This window comes from Coptis chinensis, chromosome 4 (genome assembly GCF_015680905.1).
Source record: "Coptis chinensis isolate HL-2020 chromosome 4, ASM1568090v1, whole genome shotgun sequence".
NCBI lineage: Eukaryota > Viridiplantae > Streptophyta > Magnoliopsida > Ranunculales > Ranunculaceae > Coptis > Coptis chinensis.
In genome coordinates this window covers 56,028,601-56,043,964 of record NC_141459.1, presented here as the reverse complement: position 1 = coordinate 56,043,964, position 15,364 = coordinate 56,028,601, and the positions used below count along the sequence as shown (strand labels likewise).

At 35.3% G+C, this 15,364-nt stretch overlaps 1 protein-coding gene across 38 annotated transcripts; it reads left to right on the top strand.

Moving 5' to 3' along the window:
• Positions 1 to 2,786: 2,786 nt before the first annotated feature.
• LOC147504080 (uncharacterized) lies at positions 2,787 to 15,333 on the top strand. Of its 38 annotated transcripts, none has more exons than XM_086557165.1 (13): positions 2,788 to 3,143; positions 4,823 to 5,105; positions 5,443 to 6,425; positions 7,303 to 7,925; positions 8,882 to 8,983; positions 9,074 to 9,220; positions 10,155 to 10,217; positions 10,335 to 10,451; positions 10,534 to 10,631; positions 11,373 to 11,474; positions 13,079 to 13,165; positions 13,263 to 13,379; positions 13,831 to 13,978. In XM_086557165.1, exons 8-13 carry the CDS (start codon positions 10,337 to 10,339, stop codon positions 13,903 to 13,905), a joined length of 594 nt encoding a protein of 197 aa, XP_086413291.1. In that variant the 5' UTR covers positions 2,788 to 3,143; positions 4,823 to 5,105; positions 5,443 to 6,425; positions 7,303 to 7,925; positions 8,882 to 8,983; positions 9,074 to 9,220; positions 10,155 to 10,217; positions 10,335 to 10,336; the 3' UTR covers positions 13,906 to 13,978. The 38 variants fall into 38 exon arrangements, 16 of the variants coding, with proteins under 16 accessions (XP_086413294.1, XP_086413291.1, XP_086413290.1 ...); XM_086557164.1 differs by having other exon boundaries at positions 5,433 to 6,425; XR_015192937.1 differs by lacking the exons at positions 4,823 to 5,105; positions 13,831 to 13,978 and adding exons at positions 13,995 to 14,112; positions 14,258 to 14,462 and having other exon boundaries at positions 2,792 to 3,143; positions 5,433 to 6,425.
• Positions 15,334 to 15,364: the final 31 nt, after the last annotated feature.

The window sequence follows — 15,364 nt, the reverse complement described above, 5'->3', positions numbered from 1 at the left end:
TCCTTGTGTTTTCCTTAGATGGTGATTCATTGAATAGCTACCCAAGCTCACATAAAAGGAAAGAAGATACTAGTAACATGAATATAGGAACAACCTTAAGTAGAGTTATTCGTTAACGATGTTTCGTCCAAGAGGGCATCGGCACTCGCTCGATTGCCTAATTGTAGTCTACTTGTGAGAACAACCATGAAGCAAAAGGTCATTGAATCAAAAGTATTGGTGGATTCTAATCTCTTGAATTTCCTCTCTTATAAATTCTCAATAGTTTAGTTTATTATAGTTTAGTTTAGTTTAGTTTAGTTTAGCATTAGAATCTATAATATCTATAATAATAGTTTTTAATCCCTCAAACCCCCTTTCCAGTCCAGTCCTTCATATAAACATACATTTAAAAGTGGAACGATACCTTACTCATCCTTTACTCATTGAGGGATAATTAGGTTTTGATACGCTTCTATTTTGTTCAATGACCATCATATATCTACATCATCCATATCTCATCTACATACACACAAAAAGAGGGTTTGTCAAGGATATCTATGATATATTCGCCTTAAACGCGGTAACAACCTCTTTGAGGAGCAAGCATGGTTTTTAGCATAATATGACTATGGATAGTCAAGGTATATGACTTTTTATTTTCACCAATGACCTATTTCTTTGAACTTCTGGACACTATATTTGTTGGAGGAGATGATTATTGCTTCTTTAGTAATTTTATCACTCAGGCAAGATGTTGTAAATACGAATACTTCACCGTGCACATGCTGATATCTATTTTATCAATATATATAATAATTATTATTTGGCGTGTTTCTAGGTGATTGTGATTTGATATTGTAAAATCTACTTTCTTTGATTTTTTTTTTGCCCCTCTTACCAGGGTCATGCTAGCTAGCCATAGTTCTATAAGTCATATACCGTACATAATTGAAATTAGCTCAACAACTCAGGAGGAATATCTATTTCACGATGCTACTGTCAGAAGGAATATAAATGTGGATACAATTCCAAACAAGACAAAGAAATGTATAAGGTATAAGGTAAGAATCTCTTAGTATATTTGGGCTGATGTATGGAGTTAGTTTGAGTGTTTGCTAAGATATATAGTTGCATATTCAAAGGATAAAATATAACTTTTTTTTTATTTTATCTCTGTTATTGGAAGACAATAGCTTCTATAGTAATATTGAATGCATAAGCTAAGCTAGAAACCGTGTTACCTCAATGGGATTAGTAACTAAACTTTATCTTGAAGTCCCTAGGGTAATAGACTTCAATTCTTCAATTGGATGGTTTTGCAAGTTGTTAACACCTCCAACGATTTCGCAATCCCATATAAGCTCTCACCTTTGATTTTTAGTCTTTCTTAGTGAACCCTCAAAGATACCATTATTACATCTCCATTCAACTGGTATTAGCAAAGGTTCATACTTCTGAATGGGGTTGTTTTATGCATCTATCATTAGGCAGACTCATTTAATTGCATTTGAACTTTTAATAAGCTCTTCTTTATTTAATTTCTTTAGTACTATGCTCTTCCTCCTTATATAAAATTAAATCTGGACTCCTTTTTTTTTTTGTAGGGTCATTAGTTAAGAGCAAGCTGCGTGAGCCAAACAACTTTGGACCATTATTGGCAACTAAGTTAAAAAACCTCGATTTAAAATTATCAAACCTTGCAAGAGGCTGACAAATTAGTAGTATAAACAATTTTGTAATTTTAGGCTGAGTTTTACTTATGTTGTATAAACATGAAAACCTATTCTGTAATCTACTTTTGATGTTGCTTTAATATTAATGTGACACATGTAAATACTCAAATTCATCTTACTATTTAATTTGCAGCGTACGGTTGAACTGCCAAATTATTGCATACAGAACAAAAACAACAATTTGTATTTCAGTTGCATGACTCTTAGTGCTTCTTCTATCTAGGATCGGTGTCGTTGCTTTGACAAGTAAAATATTGAACATATTGGATTGTGATGGTCAGATATATAAGTTTGTGCTTCTACTACATAACACTATTCCAACATCCAAGTGTCATATTATTTGCTCGGAGCATTTCCCAGCTTGAAGCGGTATGCAATTCACAAGGCTTCATCCTTTCTCTTCTAACATCATAACTCAACCTTTTTTTCTCTTACCATCTATATCACCATTATCTTTAATTTGATGCCATGTATTTGAGATACACAAACAATTTTTTTTGTTTAAATATTCAAAATTTTCGTTGTCTATGTTCTACAACACATGTCATCATGCCAACCGACATTGTGAAATACCATAGCCAATGTCTTCGGTTAAATAGAAGCAATTACTCAAGACTACCTCTCCACTTTAGGCTCATCAAGCATGTCCAATTTACCTAAGGGTTGGATACTGATTTTAGTGAATAGCGTTACATAGATGCTTTTGATGCACTAACTTTTTTATCTTTGTCGTTTGCAACGTGCACTTGCTAGGATGAGAGGCTCCAAGTACATGTTATTTGGAGCTATACTTAAAAATTTATTACTTAAGTGTGTCTGGAAATCAAATAGGAATGGAGTTCCATTCAATTTAAAATTTAAACGGCGGCCTAGTGTGTCTGCTCACACATAATATCAATTGTAAGTGTGCTCACCCAAATTATGTTTACATTTTTAGATAAATTTTGTTTAACATGGTGTGCATAGTGTGTTAAAAAACAAAAAAAAAAAATTAAATTAAATTAAATTAAATTAAATTTTTTCGAGCAGCAAAACATCAGCAGTTGATGATTTCTTGTGGACAACAAACACTGTCTGTCCACAAATTTATTCTGATTTAAAAATTACAAATCTCCAATGCGCACAAGTTTCTATGCAACTTAATGCGCAAACAGTAGATTGTCCATCTGCCCCGAACAAAAATGGGTAAAGGCTAAAACCGGTAGAAATATTTAATTGGTTTCTCTATGACTATTTCTCAAAGAAACAGCTTCCTTCCTTTTCCCAAATTTTCACTAACAAAACCAACATACATTCTCAAATAAAAACCTAACCTCCGATAAATTCTTTACTGCTTTGCAAAGGAGACCACTTTTGCTATGTTTCTTTGGATTTATCAGATGGATGGAACAAGCTTTGCACATGCGTACATGCCGTCATGAAATAAAGGTAATTGTAGTTCCACACTCCACCCTGTTTAACCTCACTTAGCTTGTCATATTTGGTTGTTTCATCTCAGTCTTCATATGCTGAGATCATTACAAAAGCAGAGGGTTATTTCTCTTAATGTATCAGTGAGAATGCCTGAACTCATATCGATGTTTTTAGCACTTTACAGCTTCTTTTAATGTATCCCATCTTTTCAGTATCTTCCACGCTCTTGAAGTCTTTGTAACTTACCTTTATGTATTCTATCTTTTGTCCATAAACCAATCGAATTTACTTTAGTTTTTCACTAGTCCAACTTACTTGCATGGAGTTAGACATTTTGTCCACACAGACATAAAGCCTGCTAATTAGCTCGTAAATGTGAAAGGGAAGCCAAAGAGCAGTGACTTGGGTATCACTACTGGCTCAGTTCACTTTCAATGTCAATGATAAGTTTTTTAGGACACTTTATAAATCTGAGCTTAGACTTTGTTCTGTGTATAATGATTGGTGGTGTTCATGGCCATTCATTATGTATTTTATTTCTTAGTACTAAATGTACTTCTATGATTGTACAAAGTAAGAATCAAATATAGTTTTTGGCTTTTCTATTGCCCTCAGTGCACCTCCTGCATGTGCACAATTTAAATAGCACATCTTGAGACAAGCGTGTGGGAAGTTGGACAAGTTTTCATTTTCTTGGCTATTGTTACTTGCTTTTAATGACTGTTGTCTGGGTTATTGATTTGGATAAGCAGGTTTGGTGTGTCAAGTTGAGAATGGTGATAGCGTGTCAAGTTGGTATCTTGAATTAGGTCGAATTAGGGGTATATTTATAAATAGTTTTTTCAGTTAGTGTTTGTTTTCATTTATGGATCCATAAGCTCAAAAGGGTAAGAACACTCATTATTTGAGTGGTTGATGGTTCGAATCCATCTGGATCCGCGTGCGAATTATTTCTTAAGTTGAAAGTGATACCTCTCTCTCTTTAACCCGATTTGACCATGAACAATTAATTACTATTTTTAAAATGAAAAAATTGGCAAATGAGATTGAGAATGATCTTACGTGCACACGAAAAAAGAATTAATAACTTAGTTTCAATATTTGAAACAAGTACTCTTTGATGAGGGTACTGATTGTCTGAATCAGTTTCTGTAACACCGGGTTTTTCTTTACAGTTGACATGTACTAACTAAGGGATGGTGATAGGAATACATCTGAAATAATGAATCTACTTCGTTAAGTTTCAAAGGCGCAAACAATATTTGCATCAATTTGATTAGTCTTTGAACAAGGTAGGGTCGAATGATCATTTGAGCGGCAAGTATAACTTGAATGATTTACTTTTATGGTGAGAAAACTTCGACACAGTCATGCTTAGATAAACCAAGACAGTTGTGGTCTACTTTGTCAAGTTATTAGCTTAATCACTTTTGTTTGTCTTCAAGGATTGCCAGAAAAATTTCTGCATCAACTTTGTATAATGAGTTTGAGTATATGACATTTACATTTTCTAAGGTCTGAGTCCCCAAATTGCTTAACAGGGGGAAAATAAATTAGATGCCCTACCCCGCTACCCCTCCTATGCTAGGAAAAGGTGACTTGTGCTGACTTTTCAGTGCCAATTGATATATAGTTCTCTTCATATATAACTTTATGCTTCAAGTTAAACTATCACATATTTTCGCTATTGCCAGGATCACTATCATTTAACATGGTTAAGAAGCTTTTCTCTTTCCTTACAAGAGAGACAGGACACAAAGGATTCTATCTATCAAGAGTTAAGAACGGGCATTCTTGCTATCTTGCTATCTGATTGAGTGGGAATTCTGGAGATTTTTAAGTGAATTAGACAGCAAATGTTGTTAGTTTGTGGCTGTGAGTTGCAATCCTGTTTCAAAATGGAAGGGTCCACCTAAATTCAAACCCAAATATATCTAACAACTTTGTGACTTGCATAGATTTACTTCAGAAGTACAGGTAAAGCTATTAATTATCATCACTCCCAGAATCCAATACAATACTTATGGGGCTATATCATTTGTGTGAAACTGACGATAGACTATTGGACATAGACTTGTTTGTGTGTATATCATTTAGAAACTCAGTTTAATCAACTGTTATTGGTTTCTACTGAATTATTATGACTGTTTACGTAGATTACTGATTGCGAAAGTTCATCCTGGATGCAAGATCATGTTTTGATATTTCTCTCTTTTTCTCCTTGTCTAGAGCTGAACGTTCCATAAAAATTACAATTGAGTTCTATTATTTATTTTATTTCAGCTAATCATTTTACTAGTTTAGTTACTTGCAGGACTGTATACATTAAAGCTAAGTCATCTGAAGACAAGGAACATGACTTAAGTGAGCTGAGATATAAAATTCTAGCTCTTGATCCTCTTGACAAGGACTTCTGGAGGAAATCAGAAGGATATAGAGTGGGTTGGAATGATGAGATTTTGGGGTTCGAGTGTGGTGGTCTGGGTTATCGATTTGTAAAAGCAGGTTTGGTGTGTAAAGTTGAGAATGGTGATAGCGTGTCGAGTTGGTATCTTGAATTGACGGAGAAATCATAACTCTGTCGAAAAGAGAGTGTGTAACTGTTTCATTTCCGAAGGTTCAAAATTTCTGAGAGTACGATGGTTACTTTTTTGCTTTTATCTTTTGAATTAGTATCATGGGTAGATTCGGTATTTTCTATACTTGTTTCATTATCTAACCAGTTTCTCCGGTTAACAAGTTTGCTTTAGAATTTCGTTTTTCTAACAAAAATCCAGATGTGTGGCTGAGATTGATGCACATTGGAATGGATTGGAGGTTTAAAAATTGTTTTTAGAATAAATGTTTTTTCAGAAAAAGATAAAAACTGATTTTTTGAAAAAATGAGATCCAAACACCCACTTTAAGTTTATTGGAACTTCCCCCCATGAGTTATGAACATTTTCCTTTGATGGTTTCTGCTGGATCATTATATTATGCTCAGAGCTCTCAGACTGATGGAGGCACATGGTCTTTGAAGCATAATATTGATTATATAAGCTTGAGAAATGAGTTTCCACAGATATTTAAATCTGGAGTTGGTTTTCATCCTTTTGCTATTCATCCATTAAATCCTGAGCTTGTCTTGGTGAAGTTATGGAGTGTACCCAATTGTCGCTATCTTACTAGCTTGGAGACATATATATATCACACCGGCACGGCAAAGATTGAGCTCATCAACAATTTCGATCCTAATCATATATACCCTGTCATTCCATATTGCCTTCCAGCATGGCTTCCTTGCTTAAAGAATTCCAAGTAAGATATAGCTTTTACTATATCCATTTATTTCATGTGACTTCTTATGTTTTAAGATATTGTTATTTTACTTTTCTTTTGGGCTTAGGTGATATCATGTGCTCTATTGCACCCGATTGAGGTTAACTATGTTAAGATTGCTAGTGGAAGGATACTGCTGTTATTATCGTGACAATTGGAAATTTACCAAATTAGTGACTCTTAATAAGGATTCTATTGTTCAGGAGTTCACTCTGTGAGCTAATCTTTGTTTTCTGTTGACAGATGCTATAAGCATATACGTGAACAAATCCTATACCTACCCTGTTCATAGTATTCATATTAAATGTAAAATGTTATTTTAGTGTCTGAAGTTTCTTATGGTAAGATAACAAATATAGTTGGAATCATTGTATCCTTAGAATTCATCCAAACACATTCTAATGAGATGTAAATACCCCTTTTTAGCTCACCCATCAGGTCTTACCCAGTGCCAACAGGACTTCTTTTGGGCCCTTATTGCCACGTCATTGCCTTTTATATGTCCCCCTCGCACCACTGTAGCCGCCATAATTGGTTCAGAGTCACTAATATCTGATGGCTCAATCTCCGCTACAACATTAACCTTGAGTTTCTTCCCTTCCTCTTTAGCTGTTATTGGCTCAAAATGTGACAGGTCGATGAGAAAATGTTACTAGCCCTATTTGCTTTGTTTCTTCTTATTGTTAACGAAAATCCACTTGTGATGATAGTGATCGTCTTAATCATAGTTCTTAGTTGGGTATTAAGATTTACATCTTTGGAAGATTGACATTTGTGTTAAGAAGAGTAACAGAGATCTACGTGTACATAAATGTTGTTGTGGGTTTGTCATAACCTAATTAGTTCATGCTTGCAGGAAGCTATTGACGCTTCCCCGGACGTTGAAGAGATGTGAGACTACTAAAGGAAGGAAAACACAGGCTATACAACAATAACACTGCTTCACTTGAGAGCTGTGGCATAGACATGCATATTAAAGACTTGTTTAATCAGTGAACCCTCCTACGGCAAGGTCACTTATTAGCTTATGTATGGATGTAACGACTGTTGGGAGCTCTTCCTAGTTTTGGAATTGTCTGTCTTTTTATCTGAAAAAAAAATAGCATACTAGATCATCTCTTAGCTGTTATAAAATGGGCTAGCCCAGTTTACCATTGCATGTGTATGTGTCAAGAATATGTAGGTAATGTGGAGTCATGGAATACGAATGAGACGAATGGAGATGTGTTTGGGGATATTGACAAGGAGTTTGTGGGGAAAGAGAGTGGAGGTGGTGGGGAGGAGGAATGGGAGGTGCACAAGGGATGAAGGGTTGGAGTATTGGGGATGATGATAAAGTAAATGATATTTTTAATATTGGTGGAGAGGAAGGTGGGATTGAGGATTTGTCTAGTGAAGTCGAGGACGATAGGAATGCGAAGAATGAGGCCCAGCAGTAACTTGAGATGGAGAAAAAACAACTTTTACTTCAATTGAAAGGTCCATTTGCATGCAAAATCCTTGTTTTGTTTAGGGAACAATTGATTTTAATGAAGATGTAAGAAGAGATTTAAGACCATAGTTTACAAACTGGTATTAGTAAGGGACCTTTTTGAATTGCAGGAGATGTATGATAGGGAACAATTGATTTTAATGAAGATGTAGGAAGTGATTTAAGACCATACTTTACATTTGTGTACATCCTTTTATCTTTTACGTTTTCTATGTATGATTTGGTTATGTATATAGAGTTAAGGAATTTTGTTAGTTACAGGAGACATGGACATGTTTCTGATGTGATTTCATAAATTACATGATATAAGACTGACAAATTTATAGTCCTAGTCTTACTCTTCAGCATATATTATTGCTAGATAGGTTAATGAGTAACCCATCCAAAGCATGTGCCCATCACAAATTATAAATTTGCGGCCGCACTTTTACATCTGCATAGAAACCAGTATTACTGTAGGACCTTTGTACGGGAAATGTGTAATATTGGGGACATTTTCGGTTTTACGGTCTTTTATGCATGTTTGCTGCTGTATAGTGTATATAGAGTTGTGGACCTTTGTAAGTTACATGATGCATATGTTTTTGACCTGTTTACCAAAATCTAGAGTACGCCTGCTGCACTATAGCCTTTGGTGCACAGTATTCTAAGCCACATGTACTGCGAGGGTAAAACCGGAACAATGAGTGAACAAGTTAATCCTACGAACTAAATAACAAGAAAAAGAAAAATGAAAGAAGGCCAGGGTTTCACGCACCTTCCCTCTTCCGTGGCTTTCTAGCGTTCTTCGCAACTCGCCGCCTCCTATGGAAAGTTGAAACCTTCTTTCAGTTTATACTTTCAATAAGTTTCATAAACTGTAATTCTGTTTGCTAGGTTTTTTTCTTTCCCTTTTTGATTGGTTTTGTTTGATAGTGTTAATTTAACAAATTGACATTTGCAGAATCATCTTGATCTTCATGCTGTTCTATGGCTAGAATCATACCTTGTGAAATGGCCGAAGACATTTATAGTGGTTTCCCATGCTAGAGAGTTCTTGAATTTGGTATCACTCTCCCTTCTCGTAAAATTTTGGTAACAGAGATCATCCTTGTTCATGCCTGATTGTCTCGCTTATGTCAACATTTTCTTACAGGTTGTTACAGATATTCTCCATTTACATGGACAAAAGTTGACTTCCTATAAAGGAGATTATGATACATTTGAGAGGACACGTGAGGAACAGCTCAAGAATCAACAAAAGGCTTTGGAGTCGAGTGAACAAAAAAAAGCGCATATGCAGGTACGTTCTTTATAGAATCACTATTTGATAACACTGAAAAATATCCTCCTGTGTTTTCATAGAATTGAGTTAACAATGTTTGAGAGGCGTAGTTCAAGTAGACAGGTACTATGAGTTTTGAATTCGCTATTTGTCTCGATGCGTTAGGAGTTGTAATCCTCTTTCGAAAAGATCTTTTGAGTGTAGAAACCACGGAAAACAACATAGTTTGTGTGAAATAATGACTTGGTATAGAAGCAATGGAATCCAAATATTTTCTTTGACTATCCTGGTTCACTAACTTGCAACTTCTGGTACTCCTCTTCATTAAGGTTCTCTCTCACACTAGTCTTGTACATTTCATATAGTTTCTATTTTACGACATATAAAGGAAAAACCACTATCAGACTATCAGTGCAGTTCAAAGCTGAATGGCTGAATAGGTGAATGCTTGTTTTTAAATTTGGAAAAACCATGTAGTTCATATATGTATTATCATATCCAAGTTGAAGTTTAACAAATTGTAAATACATAGATAGTAACTGAGTGCCTCAAGGTAAAGTTTAGTGGACGATCAAATTCGTCTTCTACATCCTCCATGTTAGACAGTATATAGTTTTACCTAGTAAATTGAGAATGGTGTATAATGTAGTTTAAAGATGCTGACATTTGGATTCTTTGCTCTCTTTTTTACTGAACAAGTATTAGATTATTTTCAATTGTCTGAAGAAGATACAGAAAAATCTTCTGCGTTGCTGGCACTAATTTTTTTTATCAAGTTCTTGTTTTGTCTTGTTCATGGTGCTCAACCTTCTTTCATAGTAGATAAATAGTTTCTTGTAATCAAGCTTGGAACGTTTTTGAGAATCTGATTTTTATTTTTTGGTTTTCTTTTCCTTGAATGATTTTGATTTTGGTGGTTTGACGGCCAATTCTTTGTTCTTTCACCTTACAGGCTTTCATTGAAAAGTTCCGCTACAATGCAAAACGGGCATCACTTGTTCAGTCAAGAATAAAGGTGTGTATTACCACTTGAATGTTAGTAGAAGCTCTTGGGAGAGTCGATAAGTTAATGTTTAGGCTATGGGATCAGATTATAGCCTTAATTAATAAAATTCAGCTACTTTTATGCTAGGCATGTCTGAACAAGACCTACAACAACTAGCTATTGACTTTGGTCAGCAAAGCTACCAAGGGAAACAGTTGCATCATCTTTTGTACAAGACTAAAGCTAAAGAGATTCAAGATTTTAGTCACTGGGAGTCCTGACCTCTTTCTTGTTTTATTTTAATGATATTGTTTTTGTTACTGATATTGGATAATGTTGAACACAGTGCCACAAGCATTCAGAAATGACCTTCAGGAAGCTGGATATAAAGTCGGGAGATCGCCTATTCATCAAGTTGTTACTGCTGCTGATGGCACTATTAAGGTTTGGTTTATTAGAAAAGTTATGGTGGATATTATTATGTTTTTTTTTTTGTTGAATGCCTTTCCATAGTTATGACGAATCCATGTTGTGTCCATTGATTACAATTTACAAGTAATGGCTCTCCTAGCAAGATGTTATACAAGACCTTTAATCTACACCCCTCCACCTACAACACACAACACCCTCAATTACGTTACAAACATATGTCAATTTATATATAACCACTTTAAGGTAGGATTAGCACATGGAAGTCATAGAGCTCCTCGTTGATTCCTCCACTAACTTGTGAGTTTCTTCCTGCTTATGTTTCTATCCACCTTGCGTTGCTAGAGAGTTGGAAATGTATGATCTTACTACTTGAAGCTTCTTTGAAGGTTTAGGGGGTACATGTGGTAGATTACAAGAACATATTGGTATATTCTATTGCTAATCTTACTGAGTCGTTTATAGTTCAGAGTCGTTGGTTGGCCTGAGACATAGCTCATGTTCAGTTGCCCCACCCTTTCTCCCCTTCATGCATGAACAAATGATCTCCAGTGTCCAAGTGGACTGCTGCTTTTATTCGTAACGAAAAGGAGTGCGCTATACTATAAAGATCTAGTGCGCATTAATCTGGGGACCTGCTACTGTTTATGAAAGTAGACATTAACCTGAGTTTGTGATAACAGCTACTATTTGATGGATTGAATGAAATGCACTCTTAGGCCTCTTCTTCTTTTCCTCTCATTTCTGATCCTTCAGGCACTTATAAAATTGGAGGATAATAGGCTCATTGAAACTGTTGGTATACCTGTCGAAGATAATAAAGGTTCTTCCCGCCTCACTGCCTGCGTCTCATCTCAGGTATAATGAACACAGGTCAAGGCCGGAACCCTGCCTGTTTACTTGATTTCATAAAATTGTATTTTTTATTTGGTTGCTGTGTAGATGAGGTAGTTTGTTTTGCATCCACCATTTTCTATTTAACTTCAACTGTTCCCTTGAAAGCATGGATGCAATGCCTTATTTTTTCAATGGAAGATTATCCAGAAATTGCTGTAATACAATACATTTGTGCACTGTCTTTTTTCCTTTCGCGGTTAATATTGGGATTCTTCCCCTCTCCGTAATCAGTATTTGATCCCGTGCTTATCACACAATGCTTTGCCAGGTTTCTGATCTCTCTCTCTCTCTCTGTGGTAGACTGGTAGTTGCTCCATGTGTTTTTTTTTATTCTTTTCGTTTACTGTTGTATTTGCCTCCAGTCCACTCTGGTTGTAGTTTTTTGTTTTCTTTTTTTTTCTTGGTAAAGTTCAATTGAACTCCTTTGGAAGTCAAGTTGCAACTTGATAGAAGTTGCAAATGATGATCGTGTGTAGCAAGATGTTACTAGACCATGATAAGACATGTCCCTCAAATTACAAGTTTATCACAATTACACATAAAGTCCGTAAAGCCCACTCTCCAAAAGCTTGCACACGCACTAGCCAAATGAACAAAGCCTCTTTTACCTCTTTCACTATCTTGTGAGATTTAGTCATCAAACCATGATACAAATGTTCCTGTTTTGATTAATTTCTTTCGTCCTAGCTAATCTGTTAGCTCTTATCGTGTTTATTTATATTGTTAGGGTCTGCCTAGCGATGGAGCTATTGAGCGCGCAGATTCGTACAAGCATATCTGTGATAGTTGTACTGAAGTCTGTCGAACTACTTGTTGATCTTATGCGGTTCCCTGGCCAGCTAATACCCTGTTCAACCAGGGCAATCTTCATGTCTCATATTGCTGCTGCAGGGGAAAGTGACTCTGCTGAGAATGACTCCTGTGATTCTCCACTTGAACCAAACAGTCCCCTTTATGGATATGCAGATAGAGCAGACGCCAAATGGTACGAATATTATACTCCCTGGCCTTTTCTTCTATCAGAATATGAGTTTAATCAGCAGTTCATAACCCAAAATAGAAAGAGAATGGTCAGAAACCTTCTTCAGTGGAACCCCACACACAAGACAATAACACAAGAAACCCTGCCTATAGAAGGACTCCATCTCCTTGCACTAGGCAAACAACTTCGGACAATAAAATCTAACTTGCAAAATAAAAATAACTGCCCTTCCCCCCGGTTATATCTACTCTTTGTTCTGAGATGCTTATGCTCTTTAACTTTGTATCTTCTGGCCAAAATGTGTCCATTTTATTGCAGTCTCGAACAAGATGAGGCAATTCAACCCTTCCACCAACGGAGACTAGAAGCATCTTCAAATGTAGCAGGTCCTTCATTACGCAATGTAATGTTGCGGCCCACAACTTCTTTGGACCGAAATCTAAGGTAGGGTTACTCGTAATGGTTGCACATCAAATCAGAAATAATTTTGAATTACCCTTGACATTCTGTTCACAGTCTTTCTGGACTATGTTTCCAGCTTAGTGCATTTGTCCGTTGTAGTGAATGGTAAAGTTACTTCAAGGTTGGCTGCCAATTGCGTTGCTCATTCTGTGCTACTGGCAAGGGAGGATACTCGAGGAATCTAAAGCGGCATGAAATTGTTGAGCAGGTCATCTTGTGGGTTCGCTTTGACGAATTTTCTTTTAGAAACTTTGTTTATGATCAATTACTCTATATCTGTTGCATATCTTGTTGTATTTATTCAGGTCTTAAGTGTAGAAGAGCTCTTTAAGCATAGGGTTTCAAATGTTGTCTTTATGGGAATCGGCGAGCCAATGTTGAATCTAAAATCTGTTTTAGAAGCGCACAGATGCTTAAATGAAGTAAACTGTCAACTCTGTCATACACTATCTTGAAGTATTTATGGTTCGGTCGATCGAGGTTTTTAACCATGAAGTCATAAGACCTTTTTAATGAACATTGACCTTTGGAGAATTTTTTTCTATCAACAATTATGATGTATATATGATGCTCTAAATTTCATGCTTCAAATTAGTGAAGGATTGTTGACTCTATTAGACTTGACTGTTCTTTAATTGTGTAGCCAGAGGTCTTGTGAGTTTACTTTTAATTTCATTATGATCCTCGAATTACCCCAAATATTAGGATTGTTAGCACAAATAATGTTTCTCCATTTATCACTATATTAATATATTTTGAACAGTAAGGCATTATTTTGATGTGTTTTTATACTTCCTATTTTTAGTCCTTCCTACTTTTTCTATTTAAATTTTAATTCACAATGTTGATGGCTATTCTTGAGCCACCAATAAGGATGTGGTGGTGATGGCTATCAACGGGTTGAGCACAATGTTGGAAATGGAAAGGTTGGCCGTCAGGGTGGGATGAGCCGACTGCTGTTTCTGCGTGACACAGTCTTGTTTGACTCTTAGGAGTTAGGACCTGTTTCCTTATATCTTTATTTTTTTCTTTTATAGAGCAAGTAGCAGGGTTCTCAAGGTCAGGGCTTGACCCTTGAGTGAGGTTATAGAATGTCAACTATACATGAGAACTTATTCTTTGGCTTTGGTGATAAAATCATATGCTGAGTTCAGGGTAGGTTAGTTTTCTGTAATTTTTTATTTTTTTGGGTAGTATTTATGTGGAATCATTGTTGATAGTTTGTTAATTGATTGATTTAATTAGTATGATTGTTTTTTTGAGTTCATTATTTGTTTTGTGATTTTTTTGGAATTAGAAGCTTTGTGGAGCGGCACTAGAAAATTATTGAGTGAAGCCATCGTCACTAAAGCTTGTTATTGTATTTTGAAGATTCGGGATTGCTTGGAAAATCGTATAGAAATTTATAACCTTTAGTAAATCTGAATTTGTAACCCTTAAAACTCTTTTGAAGTTATATATATGGTTTGATGAATATAATATTTTTTTTCAAGCGTTTGATTGTATTAATTTTATTTGTCAAATGGTATGAAAAAGTATTGGTAATTTTATTTGCTTCTATATGAAACCAGGAGGTTCAGGGCAGGAAAAAAATTAAAATAATTTTATTTACCATATCAACACATTAGTAACAGTTGTAAACTGTTGCAAAGCAAAAAATAAATTTTAAAGCATTTATCAATAATTGTTACAAATCAAAATACGCAATGCTTATAAATCTGCAACGGTTAATAACTGTTGAAAAATTTGGTTTGCAACGCTTTTAACCGTTAGTAATTGTCACTCTTCAACAGTTAAATAATAGTTGGAAAAGTTAGTTTGCAATGCTTTTTAATCATTGTAAATATTTCCAACACTTTACCCCACGCTCTATTTGCAACGTTCTAAGCGTTGCAACAATTATTCGCAACGGTTGTTTGCCGTTAGTAATAGCCTATTATGGTGTAGTGGTGCCTTTAGTATTAAGTTATTTTGAAATTTGGGTCATGACATTACCGCTATATTTTTCGTTTGTGTATGATCACTTACTTCAATACCTTTGAAGAATATATTTGAGGTTCTTCCATTTGAACTAGTAGCCCTTATGTAGCATACTTGCACACTGTACTATATTAAATTTTGTCGCTTTACGATTTGTTGAACCTAACTACTATCTGTTTTTGTTTTGTTTTTCTTTTTTATAGATTGAACTTAATAGAACGATGCTATGATGGCTGGATGGATGCATAAGCTAGACGTGAAACGATTTTCCGCATGGTGTTGGGTTTTATTTTGTTGGTTTTTTAAACGTTTGAAGTTGTATCTTGGTTGGTTGGTTGTAAACTAATGTTACATAATGAAATTATTTACTAATGAAAAGAGTTTGTTGAGCAACAACTATGTCTTCTGAGTCCCCCTTTATATATCA